The sequence below is a fragment of the Pelodiscus sinensis genome, chromosome 2 (assembly GCF_049634645.1).
Source record: "Pelodiscus sinensis isolate JC-2024 chromosome 2, ASM4963464v1, whole genome shotgun sequence".
In the NCBI taxonomy this organism is placed as follows: Eukaryota; Metazoa; Chordata; order Testudines; family Trionychidae; genus Pelodiscus; species Pelodiscus sinensis.
Window position 1 is genome coordinate 106,921,628 of NC_134712.1, and position 24,831 is coordinate 106,946,458.

Consider the following 24,831-nt stretch of genomic DNA (forward strand, 5'->3'; position numbering starts at 1 on the left):
TGAAAAAAGCTGCCCTTACACCCTAGGAAGGCAGAATAAATGTAATATTATAGACAAAGGATTGGCATAATACTTGAAGAAATTAGAAATTTAAAAGCTTTATTGGAAAATGGACATGAAACACTCAGGGTACATCTGGACTGCCAGGCGGTATCCTGAAATAGCTACCCTGCATCCAAGGAACGTGTCCACTATTTCAGAATAATTTTTGAAATAATGAACGCATTATTTTGGCATCCCTGTAAACCTCATTCCACGAGGAATAAGGGATGTCTTGAAATAGTTCCTTATTTTGAAATTTGGTGCTGTGTAGATGTCAAATTTTGAAATACTTGATTTTATTTCAAAATAGGCTATCTTGAAATAAAGTTGCGTATCTTTTATTTCAATTTTAGAGTGCAGTCTAGATGTACCCTCAGTGTCCTTCATGTCTTCACCCCTGTTGGGTAGGAGTATTTTGCATGCTGGCCAAGAGTCTAGTGGCAGCACTTCATTGAGGTTCAAAACTGATGTTTGCGGTCCCACTGTGGCAGGGAATTAGAAACTTTGCATCATGCGTCACACATCCATTGGTGTGTGTGTAGGGAGCCAAGTGTCTGGCAGTGAGCCTTTCTTCTCCCCACCAAATGCAAGCAGTTATGTTTATTGTTGAGTTCCAGAGGAAGCCACATCCCACATGGTTGAGACAGAAACGTGGGATCATTGTTGCAGAATCTTCACAGTTTTTGGAAAGGAGGTTAATCTGACCTGGAGGTCCTTTTCTAGGTGAGGAATGAAGGGGAATTCTTGTCTCTTGTGCATCTCTTGTTTTCTCTACTTGTTTTCTCTACATCTCTTTCTCTCTGCATTTTAAGGTTCCTATTTACAAGTATATTAACTTAGTAATAAGTGTTATAGAATTACTATAGCTTGATTTATAAGGTTGGCGAGAAGTCTAGTAAAAAACATTGTTTTAAAGTAAAAAAGCGGTAAACATCATTGGGTTCATAATTCAAACATTTGGTGAAAAGTGTAAGATGAAGAAGAATAACACACCATATTTCCAAAAAACGTTTTAATTAGCTAAAAAGGTTTGATGGATAGACCTTGTATCTTATCAACAAGTTTAAGGATGTTAAGGACTAGTTGACTATCTGATAAGCAAATCAGATAGAGGGAGCAAAAAGGGGTGGGGGAGAGAAGGGGTGCTTCAGAGCAGCAGCACTGCACAGTTGAGCTGGGGATCAGCTATGAGGTGCTGCCCCTATGAACACCGTCTTAGGCTGCACACGGAGCAGGGGCTCTTGTACATTTCAAAGGAGGAATGCTGAAGAGCCTATCAACTAGTTCAGTAAATTAACCGAGTAAATTGAGTAAATTTAACATCCTTAAACAGGTTACCTCAAGACTATGTAGGGATAGTTCACTTTTAAAAAAAACTTTGAGTGAAATAAATTAGAACGGTTCCCGTCAAATCTTAGTTATATTTATTGGCTGCAATTTGAGTGTTCTTTTGTGGATCATTTAGCCCAACAGTTTCTAGGATGGAGTAGAATTTCTATGCAAACCTCCCTCCCTCCTCTTTAACTGAAAGCCAATATAACTACATATGCAATTAAAAGGGCTTAAATCAATATTCATACATTCATTGTGTGGGCGGGTCAGAACTACATTACCGGGTCATGTGTAACTACAGTAAGGGTGATCTTCAAAGTGTGCACCACATTGGAAAAACATTTCTTCAGTCTTTCTGGAGGGCTGCCCATGCTCCTGGCAAAAAACATGAAAGACAAACCCTCAATGAATCACATTACAATATCAAATGAGGCTATACAATTGGAAATATGTCATTCAGCATTTGCCTTTCATGGCTTCTCTTTTTTGTCTCACACAGGCAGAATTATAGTCAATTAAATAGAGAGTAACCTCCTCAAAAGGTCGTTCTGACACCTTTGCCCTCTTTTTCAAAGTGTATTCTATTGCTAGGATTCTTTCTCATCCTTAGCTGGTGCTTTGCTCGCTTTCTTCCTTCTCCCTAAACGTCTGTAACTATATCTATATCCTCTTGTGTTCTGTAATTAATGCAGCTGGACATACTTAATGAAATATGTAATTCTGAATACCTTTTCTTGACACATACAGATGATTCCCTTCCACAGAGGGGAAAAATGTGCACTAATTTGTGCTTCGTCATATTGTATGGGCACCTAATTTTACTTTTGGAGTATTGAAATATTGGGTCCTCTCTGCCAGCTCATGTTTGCTTCTGTTAGGGATCTAATGGAATCTCTCTCAGGCCTTCACTTCTTGATATTTAAATCACTTCTTCACTTCTTGATATTTAAATCCCCCGTGGATTTCCCTACTACGATAGCTGAAATTAACATGCCCCTTTCGGAAAAGGGGCCAGTGTAGACGAGCCCCAAATGTTCTGTCCCTTCTCCCCCCTTGCCAGTATCTTCCCCCCCAGCTCCCAAGGCTCAGGCCTAACATGCATACTAGGTAGCTGGAATATTTTTTCTGAGCATTGGTTGCCGAGGCCCATGAATGAATGATACTAATACTCAGATGCTGTTGAATTTAACACTCAAAAAATCCCAGACAAATATTTGTTTTAATGATGAAATGCTCTTAATTTCACTCAGACACACCTGTTGGCACCATTTATGCTCATGTGCAAAATATAACACATAATATGCAACATCCCATATAATTAAATCACATGAATGCTTTTGTTGGGTTGCTCAATCTTGTAGCCGTCTTGGCTGGAGGTAAACAGCTTCCCTCAACTTGCATTGTTAACCTAATTCTCTTTGGTGAGCTCTTCTTTTGACAGGCTGACAAAAACATCTTATGCTGTAATGTCATTCATGCTTGGCTTCCATCGTAATGATGTATATCTACATATAAAAGCACTGTTCTTTTCATTTATGAAGACCGTAAAAGCTATTTGCTAACAGTTTTTGGCACAACAATACCACTGCGTACATATGCTCTGCTATGTCCCATAATCAACTTAATGTCCAGTGGTTTATTATCTGAAAAATCTGAGTACCATTAGGGAATCTTATGGTGGCAACACAGAACCTGGGGTGGCATAGATGCTGACTTTAAGTAAAAACCTTCAAAATCAGGCATAATTTCAAGATACTGTTGTAGCTTTAGATGCTCACTAGAGGCTGGAAGTGCATTTTGTTCACTATGAAGTCGATGATAAATACACAAGGATGGGATTTTGTCCCAGAGAAAAATGTTTTTAAAATTATGCTTATTTGAAAGCAGGGTTTTTTCAATCTCTAAGGCAACTGTGGGCCTTACTTTTACAGCTTGCTGTCTAATACATGATATGATACTGTTGTCATAAGGCGATTGATAGCATTTGCACAATAAAACTAAATTATGATCTGTGCATAGGTATACAACAGCTAAATAAACTATCTCTGTACAATACTTATTAAGACTTACAAGTATTTTAGAAACATTAGAATGTTTTAACTTGACATTAAAGGATTCACAATTTTTAACATGCCTACCAGATGTATGGTAATGTGCACATAGCACAATTTTTTTGTAGCCGTGTCACAATTCAGTTTACATCTGTTTGTCTTCTACTAATGGAACAGGGAAGAGGTCTGTAAGATAAAGATAACTAACAGCAAGTAAACTTGTGGATGAAACTGTCTCATAATACACTGATAAGTGAACTGTGTCTCGGGCTGAAAAAGCAAAGGCAAATAATTTAAACTCCATAATTTGTTTGACTGGTCTTTAATTTCATTTTTGAGGGAAATGTCACCTTGAATGTAAATATAGCATATATTATATAAAATGCTTATTTTTAATCTTTACGTGATATTAGTAAAACTATTGAAGTTTTATTGTTACCTTGTTTTTCTACATTGTGTATATATAGGAGTCATTTTTGGCCTCCTACAATGCAATTCCTATATAAGTTAGTTGCACTTGTATATACCCACAATAATCTCAGGTCAGAAATGGGTCAACTGGGATACACTTAAGAGTTTAACTTGTGAGTGTATTTTATTTTCAAATGGACGTGGTTATGGGATAACAGTAATTTGTGTACTGTATTTATTGACTTGAATGTTCACATTTGTAGCATTACTGTCACACTAAGCTTTTATATGCAGATTTGTTATAAGTAATAATGAAAAGAGAATGAAGTAAATTACTCTTCTTTCCAAGTAACTTGACTGTATACTTCCAAAATCTCACAACTAAAATCCTGGACAGCTATTGTATCCACACGTCAATAGGAGCCCTGAGCTGTGCCCACATAGTCAAAATTGGCTGTTGTGTATTTAGAATTACGACACTGTTATAGGACTGTGGAATAATGTAATGTGGTGAGAATATTGCATTGTATGTAAACCATCCCCCTCCCAAATATTTGTAACTCTGATATTTAATTAAAAATTACATCGGAAACAAGGCATCATGTCAACCTAGGTTGTTTTCAGTTTGTAATGTTCAGTTAACGCACAAAAATGGCTCAAATTGGCTTTATAAGACAGAGTATATGTGCTTGTGAGAGCAAGAAATATGAGGGCACTATTTATAATTTTTCATATTCTAGTGCACAGCTAAACAGCAGAAGATATGTAATCTCTTCTCTTCTTTCCAGCATGTTAACTATTCACTCCACATTGAAGATTATGAATATAATTGTGACAAAATTTTCCTGTGTCACTATTGTTTAGGTCTATTTATGCTCTTAATATATTTGGCTTGTGTTCTACATTGTTGACTATTATTAATGCTATATCACAATCACTCTTGTCAGCTGCTTGTGACCGCAGGCACTGGGCTGGAAACACAAATGCATCTATTTCAACCTTCCAGGCTTTCTCAGTGCAATGAAGTGAAGTGTGCACAGAAATCTTTACTATGTCACTGTCCTGTTTCAAGAAGGAATTGGGAACTTTAATTCCAGATGCCTTATTAGTTTTAGGATGAGAAATGCATGTAGTGAGTTACAGAAACATTATACAAATCCCGTTTCAAACATTTTTATTATTTTTTTGGCTAATATTCTGCCATTATGATCTATTTGGATATTTTCATGGCTGCTTCAGTGCCCAATCACTTTTTTGTAATGAAAAATAAATGAAAGATTATACTCTTAAATGAACTTTGAAAACAAAACCCAAACTTTTCCAACAGCTTTTCCCTGTCTCCCATTGTTGTCACTGTACTGTTTTCACTCCTAATCTTCAATCCTTCCAATCTGATAATTCTTGTGTAGAGTCCATATATAATTGTAGCTTGGCTATACTAGAAAAGTCCAATGGTTTAATTCAGGGATAGGGAATCTCTTTTGGGTCAGAGGCCGCTGACCCGCAGAAAAATCAGTCAGGAGCCAAACACAAATGAGAAGCAAAAAAACAAATCCTCAATGACATGCCCCTGGACTGAGAAGGAGAAAGATACTGCCTACATTCCACTCGCACACCAGATCCTAGTGGGGCCCAGGCTAGTGGATTTTGTATACTCCAGCCCCGCGAGCTCCCCAATGCTTGGGCGGGGGAAGTCCTGAGACTTGGTGGGCTGGATCCAGGCAAGCCAGGGGCCTTAGGTTACCCACCTCTGTTTTAACAGGATTGATTTTTAAAAATTCATCTAGTTAAAATGGTACAAATCTCTAGTGTAGACTCACTTAAGCTGATTTAACCCTTGCTTACTCTCAGAGCTAAAACAGGGTATGGTGGTTAGTGTGTATAGGTCAATGAAGACCTCAACTCAAGATGTGACTGGTTCAAACATCAAACAATGTTAGAATGCTTCCGGGGTGGGATAGAGAATACTATGGACAATATTAGATCACTATATAAACTCATAGTGTGGCCTCAACTAGAAAATTGCTTGCAGTACTGGTCACCTATTTAAAAAAAATATATTGCAGATTTAATAAGAGTTCAGAGAGAGGCTGTAAACAATTAGGGACATGAACAAATGTTCATGAAAAGAAACTGAAAAATTTAGAATATTATAAAATATATAACTATGAATGCTGCAGAAAAGGTAGGTTGGGATTTTTGGTCTCCCTGTTTGAGGAAGAAAGAATGAGGTGTTCAGTATACCGTATATACTCGAGTATAAGCCGAGTTTTTCAGCACATTTTTGTGCTGAAAAATGCCCCCCTCGGCTTATACTCGAGTCAGCCTCCTGGTCGCGGGCGGGCTCAGCGCGTCTCTGCCGCCGGCCGGGTCTAGCTGCGTGAGCCCGGAGCTCCGGCCCCGGTAACCGAGGCGCTCGGGGCGGGGGGTGCTGCCGGGAGCGGGCTGGGCTCCGTGTGTCGGGGGCCGTCACTGCGCGGGGCGCTCGGAGCCTCTGCCGGCCGCTTGGGTTGCAGGTGCGCCCGCAGGTGCTGCTCGGAGCCAGCGGCCTTGCCCCGGGGCCACCGGCAGGGAGGCTCGGGGAGCAGCCGAGAGGGGCTCTGGCCTGGGAAAGGTCCGGGCGGGGGCTGAGCTGGTTGGGCCGAGTGTCCGAACGTCTGTTCCCGTGTGTGACTGGTGCTGGCGCTGGGCGCTTTCTTGCAGGCGGCCCTTCAGGGGCTCATTGGATTGGCGGGAGGACTTTGAGCGGGAGTTACGGTATTTTTGATACCATATTGTTTTTGTTGACCCCCTTTTTCACTTACAGAGCTAGGTTATTGTTTTTCTTTGAAATAAATATTCATGTAATTTTATTGGTATCTATCTTCATTTTTTACATTTACCAGTAGCTGCCTCATTTCCTACCCTAGGCTTAAACTCAAGTCAATATTTTTTCCCAGTTCTTTGTGGTAAAATTAGGAGCCTCGGCTTATATTCGGGTCAGCTTATACTAGAGTATATACGGTAATGAAAATGGCAGTGGTAAATCCATTTCACTCATGTATTTGGAATGTGTCACTCATTGCCCCAAAATTATTTTGTGCCCATGAAATTAGAAAGATTCAAAGAGGCTACCTTAAGTTCTTGGATGGAGCATTATTAAGCCTCATTATTTCAGGATTTAAGTCTGTCCCTAGTTGCTAGATATTAGGATGCTGCTTTGAATTTTCTTTGAAGCAAGTGCTGTCAGAGAGAGGATGCTGGATGAGATGGGCCCTAGGTCTTATCCAGTACAGCAATTCTTGTGTTCTGTGTTCCTAACTTAAAGGGTAAGTTATCAATAAATGGTGATTTTAATAATTTTTAATTGATTTAGTTAACTGGTGCATGTGTCTAGTATAGATAAGGCCTTTAACAGTATAGATAAGGCCTTGCCTTATTTTTGGAGCAATAAATTGCCATCCACCATTCTACCACTATAGGAAAGGCAGAGAAACTTGTTTTTGGGTCAGAGGTTCCCAAAAAAGGAACGTGCACCAATGCATATTGCTTCATTGCCAGCCCCGACGCTGCTGTATGTATGTCATATTTTCTAACTTGAATGATAAACAATAAAGTTACTGCTTTGTATTTCTGCTAGCTATTCAGATCACAGTACATCTGATTGTAGATGATCTGCATTCTATTCCTTTTTCTGCTCCAATGGAATTGTTAACTAAGGCTGTATCTTCACTACACTCCTTACAGGGGCACAATTGTACCTCTGTAAGGTATCTGGTGTAGATGCTCTATGCCATTGGGAGAGAGTTCTCCTGCTGGCATAATTAAATTACCCTCAAGGAACAGCAGGTGAAGCACTGTCTACACTGGCAGGTAAATCAGTATAGCTGCATTGTTTGCGGTGTGGATTTTCCACACCTCTGAGTGATGTAGTTTTTACCAGTGTAGGTTACTAGTGTAGGCCAAGCCTAAATTTCAGTTTACTTCTGTACAAACTCACTAAAGGCAAAGGGATTAGACAGGTGACCCTGAGGATATTGTCTGAAGAAACTGAGATGACATAGGTGTTACGGGGGCCACATTTGGTCTGCAGCACTTCTTATTGATGTTGCTTTATGTAAATGATGCAGGCTTGTGTCTGAGGGACCAGGCTGAGATTGGAGGGCTGGCAGTTAGGAGGAAAATGTGTATCCTTATTGTTTGTAAACTTATTCAGAAATAACAAGTGGCAATAAACTCCACAATGCCGCCGTTAATTTATCAATCCGAATCTTATTTGAGTGTTGTTTTCCGTTTGCACTTTGCAAGGAATATATGATTTTTCCTGACAACTGTCTACTGTGGACAGCAGTCATCTATGTCTTTTGTCATTTTTGGACCAGATTTTATAGTACAACATATACTTCAAGAGATGCGGAAACTGATGGTAAGTTTATTTAGCAGTTTTATACTGGAGCTGGAGCTGATCTGGCTTTGATTCATTTCAGGTTTTAATTTAAGGTGTTTCATTTACTTTTGCTAGCATTGGTTATCTGATGTATTGAGTTTTTTATGATAAAGAACTTAGTATAAATGGGGTTTGTTGGAATAGTAATAGAGCCAATATTTTTTCTAGGAGGGAAACATATCATACTCACCTTCCAAATACAATAATGGTTTGGCAGGTTAGAAGGATGAATGGAAATCACTTTCCAAATGCAAGTGGGTTGACAGCCCAGGAGGTGATTTTCTTGACTCCAACACTTCAAGTTCCTGGTAGTGACATATGGCATCTCTCCAGGATAAATATTAGTTTTGGAAAAACTAGTTGAATTCTTTCATAATGGTTAACTTACTGAAAATCTGGCCCCAAATAATATGTTTAATTCAGACTTCTCTGGAGTTTACAGACTGTAAATTTTATCATTAGCATTTTAAAGTTAAAATGCAAAGTGAAAATTGAAACGGAATTAAAGCCACATTTCTGTGCTGAATGTCTCCAGTGAGGATATTCTGCATGTAAATATAATCTAATTTAAGGTTTTAAAATATTTTCTCCTCCGTGTGACGTCCTTTAGAAAGAAAGATGCCAAGTTCTGTATCGCTCTACCAGCCTCCTCCCCAGCAGTGCTTGCTGCAGGATCTGCCAACAGTAAACTGAAGTTTCTGAGGTTATGCAAAAACTTTATAAATATGTAATTTGTGTCTCAATAATTTGCATGCCCTGTCTCATGCAGAGGCACAGAAAATTTGGCAGCTGTGTTTGAATCTTGCTGAAGGGAGCCCAAAATGCATAATTTTTTACATAAAAAATGCTATAGGTTGCATACATTGCAATAAGATTGTTATTTGTTGATGTTGCAATTTAAAACCTATGGCCCAGAAAATATTAAAGGGATTTAGTAACAAAGGGAAGTGAATATTTAAGCATAGTTACTTAACTTATTTCTGTGCTGTATCTACCTTGAAGACTATCTAATGAGAACATTAAGCATATAAATCTTAAGTGTAACTCAATTTACTTGTGCAGTTTCTCTTCACAAAAAATCAGAGTATCCGTCTTAATTAATTTTCCCCAGAGTAGAATTCAGGCTTCTGTTTTTATAAGGGATGTTCAAAAGTAGTGTTTAAAAATATCACATACACACAACTGCAGCTCTCCAGCTGTAGCCACCATGTATATGCTTTTGATCCCATGAAAAATGTAGTGTGATCTAAAATGTAATGACTAAGTGTAGGCTTTGGAAAAAAAAGGCAGGTGGCAGTATGAGGGAGCCCTTGAATTAAGTTATTTTTGAAAGGGCCAGCTATAGCTGCTAGTGTGGAGTCAAACATCCCAAAATATTTGAGAGTCTAATAAGAGATGTCATACCAGCTCACAATGTCAATGTGAACACTGAATAAAAAGTGCGCAGGAGAGTAAAGGGCCTTTTGTCCCCTTTCCCATCTTAATGCCTGTTCATATACAGCAGGTTGAGTGGGGATGAAAGTTCCTTCCTGACAAGCTATTTACAATCAGAAGCTGCTTTGAAGATGTGCAGAGTTGAAAACTAAGCAGTGGGACTATTGTATATTAGTAGTTCAGCACTATGCTATCTTGGTAATGGCAGTTTTAAATGGATTATTACCATATAATGTTTGTGATTAGTTTTGAAGTGTTGCTGTTGAGGTAATCACCAGTGCTGCTACATGGTATGCAGAATGCTGCTGCTACCTGCTGCTTGACATATCTTCAAGGGGGACAGATTGAAGTAGGAGGCTAAAATGACAATGGGGAAGGGTTGTTAGATTGAGGGAAGAGTGCCGATAGTTGCATAGTGGAGACAAATATCTGGAACAAAACTGTTTTTGCCACAGGAGTATATTGTTGGCTCGCAAAAAAGCGGAAGCATTCTTCCAGTCAAAACTGGAATTTCTATAGTGATCAGTTCTTAAAACCTTAAATAAATACTGACCTGGTAGCATCATAATTTTTCCAAGTTCTTTTGAAAGGTATCTGTCACTGTTCTACTGCTCCTTCTCAGCATCAAGCTTCTCAGCATGCTCTTATGTGAGTGAGAAGCAAAATTTGATAGTTAATCTACATATTTGGCCCCTTCTCCACATACATAGCTCTGCTGTGTAGGACGCTCTTGAAATGGAGATACGAAGTCACAGAGGGGAAAGGCAGTTGTGGTGTATTCACCATGTCCTTGTGTAGCTTTCTCTCCTTTTCTACAGCTGTTGTAGTTAAGTGGAACTTGGAAGTCAAAGGAAACAAACAGTATGTTACCACACCTTTGGGACTTACCAGTGCTTAACACATCATAAATTGCAATGATTGGAAACAGCAGAATGAAGAGGAGAAATAGAAATTTTTCATATAACTTATTTTTACATCGATGCAGAAGTGTATACAAATTATTCCTGTTAATGCCAAATACAGAATTTATACGAATAATTGAGATTATGCCAATAAAATTATACTTTTTTTTTAAAAGGATGGGAAAAGATTTTTCAGTGTGAACCAAATACTTTTCTTTACCGATTGTTGTACATCGATTTGGAATGTGTTTGCTGTTGGTATCCTGTGTGAATGTTCTCTTGGCCTATTCAGTATTTGTAATACACATTTAAAATACTCTATGCTGTCTTTGTCTACCCTTTGCAGGACTTCTCACTAATGGCCCATCAAAGGGATTGGGACCAGGATCGGAGCAGTCAGAGAATGAGAAGGATGATGCATCCCAAGTGTCCTCAACTAGCAATGATGTTAGTTCTTCAGATTTTGAAGAAGGGCCATCAAGGAAAAGGTTAGTGGTGGTTTAGAACTCAAGCTTTCAAGAGTAGCATTGTTGCCCTACGTAAATTATAATTAAGTCAATTAATAATGCTTGATGGTGCCAAAATTTCCCGTAGTATAAACAGATTTTCAAGTGTAGAGTGTTTCAAGCAGCTGTAAAAAGTATATGCTTGCATTTTGGGTTCACTTTGACAAAGTGGGTGCTCTAAGTTTGCCAGTTTTGGTTGGACATATTCTTGGAGGTTCAATGAACAATCTTTAATTAAAGTTCTTTAATCTCAAGGGTAGTCCCAGAGGGGTGGTAAATCTAGGTAGTTTTTTAGTTTAGTGGCAGAAAACATGGCAATCTCACTGTCATTTTGTTGTGGTTGGTTGATTGTTAAATTAAATATTTACTCAGTATTTTGGGGGGCTGTCAATGCAACATAACAAAATTTCAACAAACAGGTTTTAATAGTGTAATTAAATTAGAATTACTTTTAGATTTATTTTGAATATTAAAATTGCTGCATGTTCTATACTAACATGATTTTAAAATACATAGCACCTCTGAGAATAGTGGAATTGTGAGCCTCACTATGAAGATGCGGGTTATTGTCTGTGAAGACTGCTCTGAGATAATGCTCCGGCAATCTGGCTCCTATTCCTTAGCAGGCAGTTATGAAATCCCTGTTGAACTCTGCTACGATGCCGGCCAAATTCTAAATGTGTAAAATGTAGGTTAAAATTGCAGGATTTCTTTTTTTGGTAACAAAAATAAAGAAAGTACAGGCAAAGGTCGGTTTTTTCCCCCTCTCTTGTATAAAATAAGAACTAAAATTAACTGTTTCAGAAATGTCTTATAAATAGGCTTGTGGTAAAATTTGATTTTTGTATTTTGTGCTATCATTGGATAATATTAATTTGTATTGTTGGGTTTTATTTTCCTCGGTTGTGTGAAATTATGGGTTTTAAGTACTTTATTTTTTTAATTGATTTGAATTTTCATGGTTTTGGTAAATTAAAGGGGATCATTGGGTAAGGTAACACTGACTGGGCTCTCAGCGCTTCTGAGTGCAAGGTGTAACAGTAGCTGAGGTCCTGGCTTGGCAAAAAGAGACCCCTAGATAGGGTGACTGGGGAAGGATGAATCGTTGAATGCAGGTGAAGTTATCCTTCTGCTGAATGGCTCCTGCCCAGGGATAGCTCCCAGCTATTGAGTGAGAGAGTAGGACTGTGATAAGGGGCTGAAGAGCTCTCTGAATTGCATTGTGGCTGGCAATGACCCTGGATTCCTGCAGTCACTAAGGCTATGTCTACACTACAAGGTTTTTGCACAAAACCAGGCGTTTTTGCGCAAAAACTGGTGGTGCGTCCACACCGCAAGCATGTTTTTGCACAAGAAAATTGACAGAATAGAAGGCGTTTGCCAGTAGAGTTATTCCTCTCCCCACGAGGAATAACTCCTTTTTGTGCTACATCTCTTGCGCAAAAAGACAGGTGTGTACGCTCCGAAGGGGTTTTTGCACAAGAAACCCCCATCAGAAAAATCACAGGTGCTCTGATGGCCATTCTGTACAGTGTGGATGGTATCTTGCGCAAAAGCACATTGCTTTTGTGATACTCTTTGAGGTCTGGACATACTTTTGCTCAAGAAGTTTTTGCGTAAGAACTCTTCCGCAAAAGGATTCTTGCAGAAAAACCCTGCAGTGTAGGCTAAGCCTCAGAGTAGGGGAAGCAGCTTTTTCTGCCTGTTACATATTTTTTTTGTCTTTTTCTACATGTTAGGTGAAATCAACATTTACCAAGGACTAATTATTTAAATTTATAATCCTTCATAGAAATCACCCCCCCCAATCCAGAATAATCTCCTATTAACACATTCCTATTAACACAATCCCCTTAACATTTGTTTGGGGATTTCTTGGGTAGTCTGAGAAAAGCAGAAAAGAGAATGGTCCCCTCTAAAATTAAATGAGCAAAGTTTGGATATGTATATATGCTTCTGAATGTTCCATGACAAAATTAACATTTATTATTTTGCATTGATAGAAATGTTGCCAAGGCAGGTTGCACCGTAGAAGGAGACCTGCAAAAGAGAAATACAGGCAGTCCCCGACTTAAGCGGATCCGACTTATGTCGGATCCGCAGTTACGAACGGGGCTGCCCCGGATCCGACTTATGTCGGATCCGCAGTTACGAACGGGGCTGCCCCGGAGTACACGGACTGCGGGACCTCGCGGTCCCGCCGCCCGTGTACTCCGAGCAGGAAAAGCTGCTCCGTGTCTCCCTGGTCTGCAGACCAGGAAGACACGGAGCAAAGCCCCGGAGGGGCTCGGGCAGCGGGGCAGCCCAGGCGCGCCTCGGCTGCTCCGCTGCCGGCTTCCCCGAGGCTTTGCAAAGCCGCAGGTGGGGGAGGGAGGGACAATGGGGCAGCCCAGGCGCGCCTGGGGTGCCCCGCTGCCGGCTTCCCCGAGGCTTTGCAAAGCCGCGGGGGAAGCCGGCAGCGGACAGCCCAGACGCCCAGCGGCTGTCCCGCTGCCGGCGTCCTCAGAGGCTTTGCTCCCCGTCTCCCTGGTCTGCTGGTCTCCAGGTGGCGGGACCGCGGTGCGTCTTGGTCCGCCGCTCGCGTCTTCCTGGTCTGCGGGGGGGGGCGCAGCTAGTACGCCCCCCCCCCCCCCCCCCCCCCCCCCCCCCCCCCCGAGCAGACTAGGCTTTTCTCCGGACGCCTGTGGCAGAGCAGCTGGGGCGCTGCCGGTTGGTCCCGCAGCGCCGCTCTGGGCGCTACTGGACCAACCCAGCAGCACCCCAGCTGCTCTGGTCCTGATTCAGCCGCTGCTGAAACTGACCAGCACTGACTACAGGAAGCCCGAGGCAGAGTTGCTCTGCCCCGGGCTTCCTGGAATCAGCTGCTGATCAGTTTCAGCAGCAGCTGACTTGGGGACGCTTGGGGTTCTTACGTTGATTCTGTATGTAAGTCAGAACTGGCGGTCAGTTTCAGCAGCGGCTGAATCTGGACGCCAGTTCCGACTTACATAGAGATTCAACTTAAGAACAAACCTACAGTCCCTATCTTGTACGTAACCCGGGGACTGCCTGTATGCCTTTTATTTCCACATTGTTTTAATGTGAGGTATAAAGAAGGCTGCTTAGAAATTTTTGTATCATATTTTTCCTGGGAGACTCAGCGTGAGATTCAAGAACCAGTTGGATTGTGACATGACAAGTACTAAGGTAGTAAAACTGGACAATTGAGAGGATTTTAGAAATATTAAAAACTTTTTTCCAAATACCTATTTAATGCAAACACCTGATACATCATTGGGAGGAGAGCTTTGTGAATGGTTCAACAGCACCACTATTTCCACATCCCTTAAAAAGGGATGTGGAAACCCCCACTCCAAATTTTTGGGTCTCCAAGGAACAAGAATAAGCAACTTGAGATCTTTGAAACTTCTATCTCTGTAAAAAAAAAAAAAAAAAAGTCAAGCTGAAAAATCCCTAATTTTTTGCTTTTATGGAAGTGAAAGAAACATTTCTGTTTTACTTTACATATCACAGAGAAGTAAACCTCCACACCAAAAACCCCCCAAAAACCAAACAACCCTACACAATCTTTTTTTGTCTATAGAATTGGCCTTTATATAGAACTTGACTGTTTTTGTCTTTTACATACCCTTTTTTAAAAAATCGACTTTCCTCATCTCCTGACTCTCTCTCCTCACATTATATGTCTACCTGATTTTACTCTTCTGCTCTTTGTGCTTCTGTCCCCTACCTCCAACTAACAACATTTCCTTTTTTCCATTCAGTGTTATATCTGGTGCCATTTTGTTCCTGTGTTTCTGAGCTCATGACCCTTTAGGAAATTCTACCCCGCGCGGGCCAAACTTCTCAATGTTCCTTTTCAGCTTTTAAACTTGACTGATGGTCCTTGTCATCTGTAATACCCATTTAAACGATCAACATGCCAATGCTAGACTACCCACAGTTTTCTCACTCCCATAATTAGAATGTGCATTGTTCCTGGTCCTCAAAAAATGCCATGCATTATCACTAGCCAAATACACATAGGGGAAGACATTTAAAAGTTTGTATAGATAGAAAAGTATACACCTTTGAAATCTGTGCTATTTAATAATGTAAGCTTCGTGTGTGTGTTGAACTATGTATGTATGCAAATCACAATTTACCCCTCTGTAGATGTGTTGCAGAGGAGGGAGGTTTCAGGAAGCTTCATCCATCTGCTATTCAGTGAGGGGTCACTTGTACACGGCTGTTGTCTTGTAGCATTTAAGTAGAGAAGAGAATGCTAGTTGGCTATTGAAATTAATATGGACACCTGCTGTAAGATTTTCTGGTTATATAGTTTAGTAATCTAAGAAGTCTTTCTATATGAATTTCAATTCAAATTTGTTTCTTAAAAGATTTCCTCTTTTCCCAACCCCCTATCTGAGTATTCTTACAATTCTATTGTTTATTTTGCGTTTCTTATTGAAGTTGAAATAGTCTTTGTTACCTGAACTGCACTGCACTTGCTGATAGTTCAGGGTATATTTGGCAATGCTTTGTATTCCAGCTGGTGTTTATACATAAGGTATAAGCAGGAGACTAACTGTTTAGAAAAGGAAATGCTGTTTCACTTGCCCAACCGCATATTTTTTGGGGATTTTCTGAGGACTTCCTCAAAAGTGTGCAGAAGCTGTGGTCATGAAAGCATAACATGAATGGAGATGCAGTATCTGGATTTGATTGATGATCATAAGTGTCGTCATAATGAAGGTCTGGAAGTGACTTTTGGAAGTCATCTAGTTCATCTCCTGACAGGTGTGAGTTTCACCTTTTCTTAAAAACTTTTGGTGAAAATTGCACAGCTTGCTTTGAAAGCCTAGTACTTAACAATCCCTATTCAGCATTTCCCCTAATATTTTAAACTGAATTTCCCTTTTTGCGAATTATTATTTGTGTGATATTCAGTAGATGCAGACAACAGTTGATTACTGTTCTTTTTATAACAGCCATAACATATTTGAAGACTGTTACTAGATTCCTCTTCCTTTCTCAAGACTAAGGTGGCACAGTTTTTTAAACTTGCCCCATAGGTCAGGTTTTCTAAGTCTTTTATCTCTTTGTCCATATTTTTCCTTCAGTGTCTGACCGAGAACACAGTACTCTGGCGAGGCCTCAGCCTGTGTGGAGTAGAGGGGAATAGTTATTTCCCATATTGTGCGTACAAGGCTCCTGTTAATACACCACAGGCTGATATTGGGCTTTTCACAACTGTACCACTTAGTGTGCCTAAGGCACTGAGCCACCTTATTAGGTGGAAGACTTTCTTGTGGTAGCTGGGTGTTGCTGCCTGTAACACCAGCCTGTCAACAACTTAAGCATTCTCCTCAGGATTCTGGTGGTCCTACTTTGCGTTGCAGATTAATATTAGGTGCATCACAATCTTTGATACCCATTGAAGAGTGTTTTCCTGTACAGGCAGTCCCTGGGTTACCTACAAGATAGGGACTGTAGGTTTGTTCTTAATTGAATTTGTATGTAAGTCGGAACTGGTGTCCCCGATTCAGCCGCTGCTGAAACTGACCAGCGGCTGACTACAGGAAGCCCAAGGCAGAGCTGCTTTGCCCCTGGCTTCCTGGAATCAGCCGCTGATCAGTTTCAGCAGCAGCTGACTTGGGGACACCTGGGGTAGAGAGGCTGGGGTGCTGCCAGGTTGGTCCCCGCAGCGCCGAGGTGCGGCGCTGCGGGGACCCAACCCGGCAACGTCCCAGCTGCTCTGTCCCAGGCATCCAGATTCAGCCGCTGTTGAAACTGACCAGCAGCGGCTGAATCGGACACGCATGGGGCAGAGCAGCTGGAGTGCTGCTGGGTTGGTCTGGTAGCGCCGACCCTTGGCATGGCAGGACCAACCCGGCAGCACCCCAGCAGCTCTACTCCAGGTGTCGCCAAGTCAGTTTCTGCTGAAACTGATCAGCGGCTGATTCCAGGAATCCCGGGGCAGAGCAGCTCTGCCTTGGGCTTCCTGTAGTCAGCCGCTGGTCAGTTTCAGCAGCGGCTGACTTGGGGACGCCTGGGGCAGAGCAGCTGGGGTGCTGCTGGGTTGGTCCAGTAGCACCGCACCTCGGCACTGTGGGACCATCCCAGCAGCCCCCCAGCTGCTGTACCCCAGGTGTCCTGATTCAGCCGCTGCTGAAACTGACCAGTGGCGAGAAAAGCCTGGTCTGCGGGGGTGCACTAGCTGCACCCCACCTCCCCAGCATACCAGGGAGACGTGGGTGGCGGCACTGCCGAGACGTGCCGCAGTCCCGCTGCCTGCGTCCTCCGTGTCTCCCTGGTCTGCTGGGGGTCCCCCCCAGCAGAGCAGGGAGACGCGGAGCAGCTTTTCTCGCCGCGGAGGATGCAGGCGACAGGACCGCCCAGACGCACCGCAGTCCCGCTGCCCTCGTCTTCGGCGGCTTTGCTCCGTGTCTCCTTAGTCTGCTGGGGGGCCCTCCCCCCAGCAGAATTGGGAGACGCGGCGCAGCTTTTCTCGCTCTGGAGGACGCGGCGCGTCTGGGCGGTCCCGCCGCCCGTGTCCTCCGCGGCGAGAAAAGCTCTGTTCGTAAGTCAGATCCGTGTAACCCGGGGATTGCCTGTAATATCCAGCCCCTGTCATTGGGCGCACTCAGAAATTATCAGGCAAGCTGCTTCTTTAAGAGATGGTGAACATGCAGTTTGAAGGTTACAACTTGGGTTTCCTACTTTGCCTTATACTAGAGCACTGAGATGTATTCCTAATAAAACAAGAATGTAATTAACAAAGGTAGGAATTTAAGAGAGAATGAGTGATGATAATGGAAACAGAAATTGTTACCAATAGAACGAAAGTATCACAGTCCTTGTCTAAAGCATTCTTATCTCACCTAAACGTTCTCTTGCAGTGTTTCATCTGAGCTTGGTTGAGATCCTGTTTCCACACTGCCTGGTTGCTTCCCCCCCCCCCCCCCACCAATACAGGATAACAAGGCATCAAAACTCCTCTTGTACCCCCCAAATCCACCATTTTTTGACCCAGGATGACTCCTTGGGATTCCGATTCCGATGTGCTTTTCCCTATTGAGTTTACATCCTCTTGTCTACCTTTTTTACATAGAAATGGGGCTTACTTTGTGTTGGATTTACAATACTTAATTTATATGGGAGACAAGGTCTATAGGACATTCTATGTCCCTTTGACTGGTAAAACCTGTTTGTCTACCCTGCATGGGACATAGATTCTAAAAGTGTGTTTTCAATACATAAATACAACTTCTTAAACATCACCCATACACAGATCCCACTTATTTGAGTACTTATTTCTCCAACCCATTGTGCATCCACTTTATATCAATTTAACCTTGTCTGTATCTTCCTAGTTTGTTTGTTAGAATATTATGGGAGTTTGTCAAAAAGTTTACTGAAGCCAAGATAAATCCATTCTGGAGTTTCTTACTTGACCACTGGGCCAGTAACACTATTCAAGAAAGAAATTAGGTATGTTTGATATGATTTATTCTTGACAAAACCACACTGGCCATTATTTATCACTCACTTGTCCTCTAGGTGCTTACAAAATGGCTGGTTAATAATTTGTTCTAGTGTCTTTCTAGGTATTCGACTTACGTTTCGGTACCTTTTTAAAAGTAGGCGTTATGTTTGCCGCTGACCTCAAGTGCTCACCAGAAGATAATTGCTAATGGTTACAAGATTGGTTCAGCTAGTTCTTTAACTGTCCAAGGACCAATTTATCAGACCCTGCCAACTTGAATACATATAACTTCTGTAATTTTTAAAACTTGTTCTTTCCCTGTTTTGACTTGTGGTCCTTCCCTTTGTTAATATTCTGTTAAGCATCTGGTCACCATTAACCTTTTTAGTGATGACTAATGCAAAGTAGATATTAAACAGATTAGCCTTCTTGATGTCATCCTTTATTAGCTTTCCTACACAGCTAAGTAATGGGCATACATTTTCTTCCATTTTTTTCTTATTCCTAATGTTTTTCTAAAACCTCTTTTTATTGTCCTCTGTGACCGTTACTGAGTGTAGCACATTTTGTGCTGTGGATTTTGTGATTTTATGCAATTCTTTTGTGTTCATCCTTAGGAATTTTTCCATGTTCCCACTTTTTGTAGGATTCCTTTTAATTTTTTTAATCATTAAGAAGATTGGTTTCTTCTTATTCTTTCTATCTTTCCTTCACATTGGGATAGTTGTCTCTTTTGCCATAAATACTGTCTCCGAGAAGCTCCTAGCTCTCATGAACTCCATCTCTCAAATTTCCCTCCCATGGTATCTAACCTATTAGTTCTCAGTTTGTTAAAGTCTGCTTTTTGTGGAAGTCTGTTGTCCATATTCTTCTGTTCTCACTTCCTCTTTTCCTTAGAATCATAAACCCTTACATTTCACAATGACTTTCATTTAAAATTATCAATATTTTTCAGATTGCACAGGGAGAACCTTGCATGAGTGTGTCCAAGGCCTGCTTTTCATTGTCTAGCTGTAATAAGTGGGTTACCAGCATTTCCCAGCAGTTATTCTTACACTGTACTCATATAGTGGAAGTGCAGATTTTTGGGGGGCAGGGGGAAGATTGGGAAATCGATTTTTTTCCAAAAGGATGAATAGGAGAAAAGGCTAATCACGTTGCTGCCAAGATGGCATGACAAAATTTTGCTTTAAAGAACTAGTGAGTTGCTCATACTCCAGGGCAAAAATGAAAGAGGGAAATCATAAAGGGTGTCTAAAACAGAGACTCCAGCTAAGCATTTTTTAGGCCTTGTCTACGCAGTAAAGTTCCGCAAGTTATAGTAGTAACACTGCTCTTTTCCCCACCAATGTGGACACTCTCTAGTTCTTGTTTAAGGGAGGCTCCAGCCTACCTGCCTATCTTAAATCTTTTCCCAAGCAATACAAACAAAAAAGTCTCATGGAGTGGAGGGGAAATTTAGCAATTATCCAGGTTTAAACTCAATTGATGTTCCTCAGCAATATTACCCCAATTAACCTTTGAAGTTATTGCCTCAGTAAGGTAACTAATATCTTTGCTGCAGATTGGATGGAGAGTTTTCTATATAGCTAGATTAACCGGGAAACAAAGAAATTTGTCTTTACTGCGCGCGCGCACACAGTTGGAACTGTTTTGTGTCTGTTCTGAGGAATATTGCAGAAATTGTAGGAAAAGGACAAAAATGTAGACCTTTGAATTTTTTAATGCTACAATTTTTCACTGTTTCAACTTGGTGTTAGGAAAGGAAGGAAATCAATGTAAAGCTCAGGGCTTATAAAAATCTGTTTTAAAATGAGGAATTCTTTATATCACATTTTTATTTCAATTACATTTTTAATTTGCATTATATATTTTGTATTTAAAAATATGCATTTTAAAATTAAATTTCAAATGTTAAGGCCTCCAATTATTATCCCCTAAAACAATTTAAAGTAAATTCTCAAAATAATATTAAGCAATACATGTTTTCTGCCATGTTCAAACCACTGAATTGGTGGAAATCACTGGCTAGGAACTGTGAAACCAGTTTTTGAATAAACTGAAATGAAGAAAATGTTCTCTTTGCACCTGCAATAAAGACTAGTATTGTTAAAAACTGGTTTATTAATTTAACAGCATCTTTAGATCAATGATAAGTTCCCTCAAAATTAATAAACCAGATAAGTTGAAAAAGAAGTGAAACTTGTTTTCTTCTAATTTCTGAATAAAAATGATGTATGTGACAATGAAGTCTATTCATTCTAAACTCCTGACAAATGTGGTAACTAGAAACAATCTGTTCAGTGCACTAACTACAGATAGTACTTTCTTTTCTTAGTGATTCAATTTGTTATAATGCAAAAATTTCCTCCTATGTTTACAGCACATTTCAGGTATTTTTATTTTAAATAAACATAAAATAAAATGCTGGATGTGAATATTTTCATTGAATTTCAGTTTCAGTCTGTATAAAGCCTAAAAAATATACAGTAGTCTTGGTTGTCTGACCTAAACGGGACCGGAGGACGGTCGGATAACCGGAAATGTCGAATAATAGGGACGGCAGCAGCGGCAGTTGGGGGGGTGGGGGGGAAGCCTCCCAAGCGGGCTCCGCTTTTTGTCTCGGGGACGGTTGGTGCATGTGCTGCCCCCTCCCTGGAGGCAGCGGCGGATTTGGGGCAGGGTGAGCGGGGCGGCTGTCCTGGGCCCCACGCTTCCCGAGGCCCCGCGCATACGCCATGTCAAATTTCGCTGCCCAGGGCCCTGTGGCGCATTTATCCGCCCCTGCCTGGTGGATTCCGGACGCCGTGTCGTCGTCCTCCCCTGGGCCGCCTGGACATGCCCAAGGCCCCGGGGCTCCTGCCTCTCCTCAGCCCAGTAGCGGCCCCTCCCCTCGCTACCCCCTGCCCCTCCTTTCCCTTCCTGCCTCGGCCCAGACTTCGGGCCGCCTGTACATGTCCAAGGCCCCGGCGCTCTTGCCTCCCCTCGTCCCCCTCCCTTTCCCTTCCTGTCTCGGCTGGGACTCCCTGCCTGCTCCGGCCGGGTCCAGGCCCGTTCCAAAAAACAGAGCCGCTAACGCAGCAGGACAGCCAGGATTGGGCCTCAAGCAAGACATGGGCCCAGCATACCTGAGCACCGGGTGAGTCTGCAGCACGGGCGTGAGCTGCCCTAGGCGTGGGGTGGGGAAGTAGGGTTGCCGAGCCTGCGCTGCGTGCCATTGTGGTATGAAGTGTCCTTGGAGCCCTGTGCCATCATGTGACCGACGGCACTGTCTGATAAAAGGGAAGGTCGGATTAGTGAAAGTCGGATAACCGAGACTTTACTGTAAATACAAAAGTAACCATCATCCATTATATAGGAAATACACGAGTTACTATTTTTTATAAAAATTTAAAAAATAAAAAATCTGAATAAATGTAAACTAAACTATATAAGTTCTTAAATAAATGTTAATTCATCTAGTGGGTCCTCCTGATTAGCAAGAAGCAGCGCTACATTTCTCTCCCCGTGTAGGAACGTTTTTTTCCTGCAGGATGATAGTGATGTCATCACGTTACTCTGCATCTCTACAGCCCACCTCTGTCCTCAGCTACTGGCTATGGCCAGCGGCCCCAGCTCCCACTTCGTGCCTCTGGTCCCTCTGCCTTCCGAGCCTGACATCCCTGCCCCTGGGTCGTGCCTCGCCCTGTCCCCTCCACCCATCTGAACCCAATCAGTGGTGAGGGTGGGGAGGAGTGCTGGGGCTAGCGCGGCCTCTGTCTGGTGGCGGGGTAAAAACTGGGGCTGGCGCGGCCTTGGCCTGGCCCTGCCCAGTGGCCAGGGGGAGAGCCAGGGCTGGCGTGGCCAGGCCCCTACAGTGGCTGTGGGAGGATGGGGGGGAGAGCGCAAGTGGCTCAGCCATTCCCAATGGCTGGAAAGGGGGGGGGGGAGGAAGAGCCCAGTTGGTCAGAGGTGGGAAGAGAGAGCTGGGGCAGCCCCAGCCTCCTTACTCATACGCTGCTCCCAAGCCAAGACCCCACATCCCCAGCCCCCTCACTCACCATCTTCCTCAGACCTTGCACCTCCAGCCCCCTCACTCACCACCCTGCTGAGACCTTGCACCCCTAAGCCCCTCACATACACTCTCCCCCAAGACCCTGCACGCCCAGCCCCTTCACTCACCCCTTTCCATTGACACGCTGCACCCGGGGGGGGGGGGGGGGTGTTGGCGAGCGTAGAAAGCAGGAATCAGAGCCCCCAGTCGTATATGGATATTTAGTTGCAAAGAGGCATGTTTTCATGTTTACCTCCTAATGTGAATCAACCTTTCTTTAGAAAAATAATTAAAAAGTATAAATGCGAAACACAGTTAAGGTAGGTTATTTAAATCAAGGTTTCCTTCTTGCTGATTTCAATAATGATCAAAACCAGTGATTTATAGCACCTCAATTTTTAAATCTACTCACCCTGGTAGAACTTTACTCATAAGGAATTTAGACCAATTTCATAATTGGAAATTAATTTATAGCAGAATAAGAACATGGGATCATACTTTTAAAATATGGTAACTTGTGCATGTGGTGATCACTCCAGTTTACTTGAGAGTGCCTGTGTGTTTGTATGTTACATTTGCTAAACCTCATCATTTTTGCCTCCTGCCTGAAAATGTATAGAAGTAGCTGAGTTTTGTGTGCCAAGAGAGGCTGGGCTGAGTCCATTTTGAAAAGCATGACCCATCTTGTATTCCTAGGTACTTAGAAGTTTTTATTATCTTCAATTTTGTGACATCTGGCTAAATTACAAAGTTTTTGTTGGTCTTGCCAACAAATGTATAGTTGGTTTCTTGAATGGGTTATTAAAGGGACCACCTGCATGTGGATATTTTGGTTTACTTTTGGTAATAACTATGTCACTTTCCAAATGTATATGAATAAATAGGTATTGAAAATATTATAATATTTTGGCAGCAAAAATATGTCAATGAAGTATTGCTTTTGTCCTTGTATGTGTTAGGATTTTTGTTAAACGTTTCAAAATGCTGCGTTAAAACACTACTTCTATTGTTTACTGGGTTGCATTCCAGTTCCCATGTAAGCAGAGGCAATTTTGGCCTCTTTCATTCTGTTGGTGGAGATGGTCTGAAACCCTGGCAAATGACTAAAGGACAGCAAAATACTGAGACTCTTCATCTGTTGTGCAGGACCATCCTCACAGACTCAGACCTAGAAGTCTTAAGAAAGCTGCTTCTTATCACCAAGGGAGAAGAAAGATAACTTGCATGAGGTTTTGAATCCTGTTACATGGACGAGTGTCTTAATTTCAGGCAATATTGTAGTTCTCAGTTGAGGAGGTTATCGAGTATTGTTCAAAGTAGTATGACCAGTCATGTCGTGGCAGATGATGATGTCTTCATCAGATAATTTAAAAGTAGCTTTAGGAATTCATGGGCTCTCAGTGCATAGCAATGCCCAATGGTGACTGTACACTTTCTAGTAACAGTAGCTCTATTTAATTAAAAAGGGAAATATGTAGAGGAAGTTTGCAATGAACGGCACATCAATCCTCTGGGTCTTGGCCTTGTTTTATGTTAGTAATCAGGTGGTTATTCATTTACTTGGCCTAAGCAAAACACATTTGTCGAAAATTGCCAAATGTATTCATGCATTTATTTTTTGTGCAGCACTATTTATAAAATTAATCCACATGTTTAGTAGACGTTTGCAAGATTTTTAATTTTTCTTTCAAATACTTACATAAAAGACATTGTTTCTTTCTTTCTTTTAGAACAAATACAGTCTTGTTTGTGGGGAGAGGGAAGAAAAGTATTATGAAAGTTTAAGCTAAAATTCTGGGGAGGAGAACTAAAAGCATTCAGCAGTCACTAATTTCATGCCCCATTGCATTTCCAGTAGGAAATGCACTTTTTGTGTATATTAAGCTGTTCAAGTTGCACTCTTCAAGCAGTGCTTGCAATTTTATTTGACATGGCAGAAATGATTGTGCATGCTGGTTTATGAGCGGGACAATCTGACTAGCCAACATATTTAATGTTAAAATGAATCACAGGAAGAGTAGAGTAGCTAGTGCACTGGACCATGTTTGAGTGCATTCTGAGTTTCCTGTGTGCAGATGTAATATCATTGGACTGTCCGAGTTGTATTTGTCGAATTGAAATGAAATTGTGGTTGAGGGCTCTGGAGGGAAGGGAAGGGGTTTATGTGTGTAACACAATTGCACAAGTAGTCAACCTGGTGGTCTTCATTTCTTTGGGACTTACAAA

The 24,831-nt window shown here is 41.8% G+C and overlaps 1 protein-coding gene across 1 annotated transcript in view; it reads left to right on the forward strand.

Moving 5' to 3' along the window:
• Nucleotides 1-24,831, forward strand: part of JARID2 (jumonji and AT-rich interaction domain containing 2) — a 298,892-nt gene that overhangs the window by 149,941 nt on the left and 124,120 nt on the right. The window contains exon 3 of the mRNA XM_075921199.1: nucleotides 10,945-11,086. Within this exon, the coding sequence (XP_075777314.1) occupies nucleotides 10,945-11,086 (142 nt within the window). The remainder of the gene's footprint in view (nucleotides 1-10,944; nucleotides 11,087-24,831) is intronic.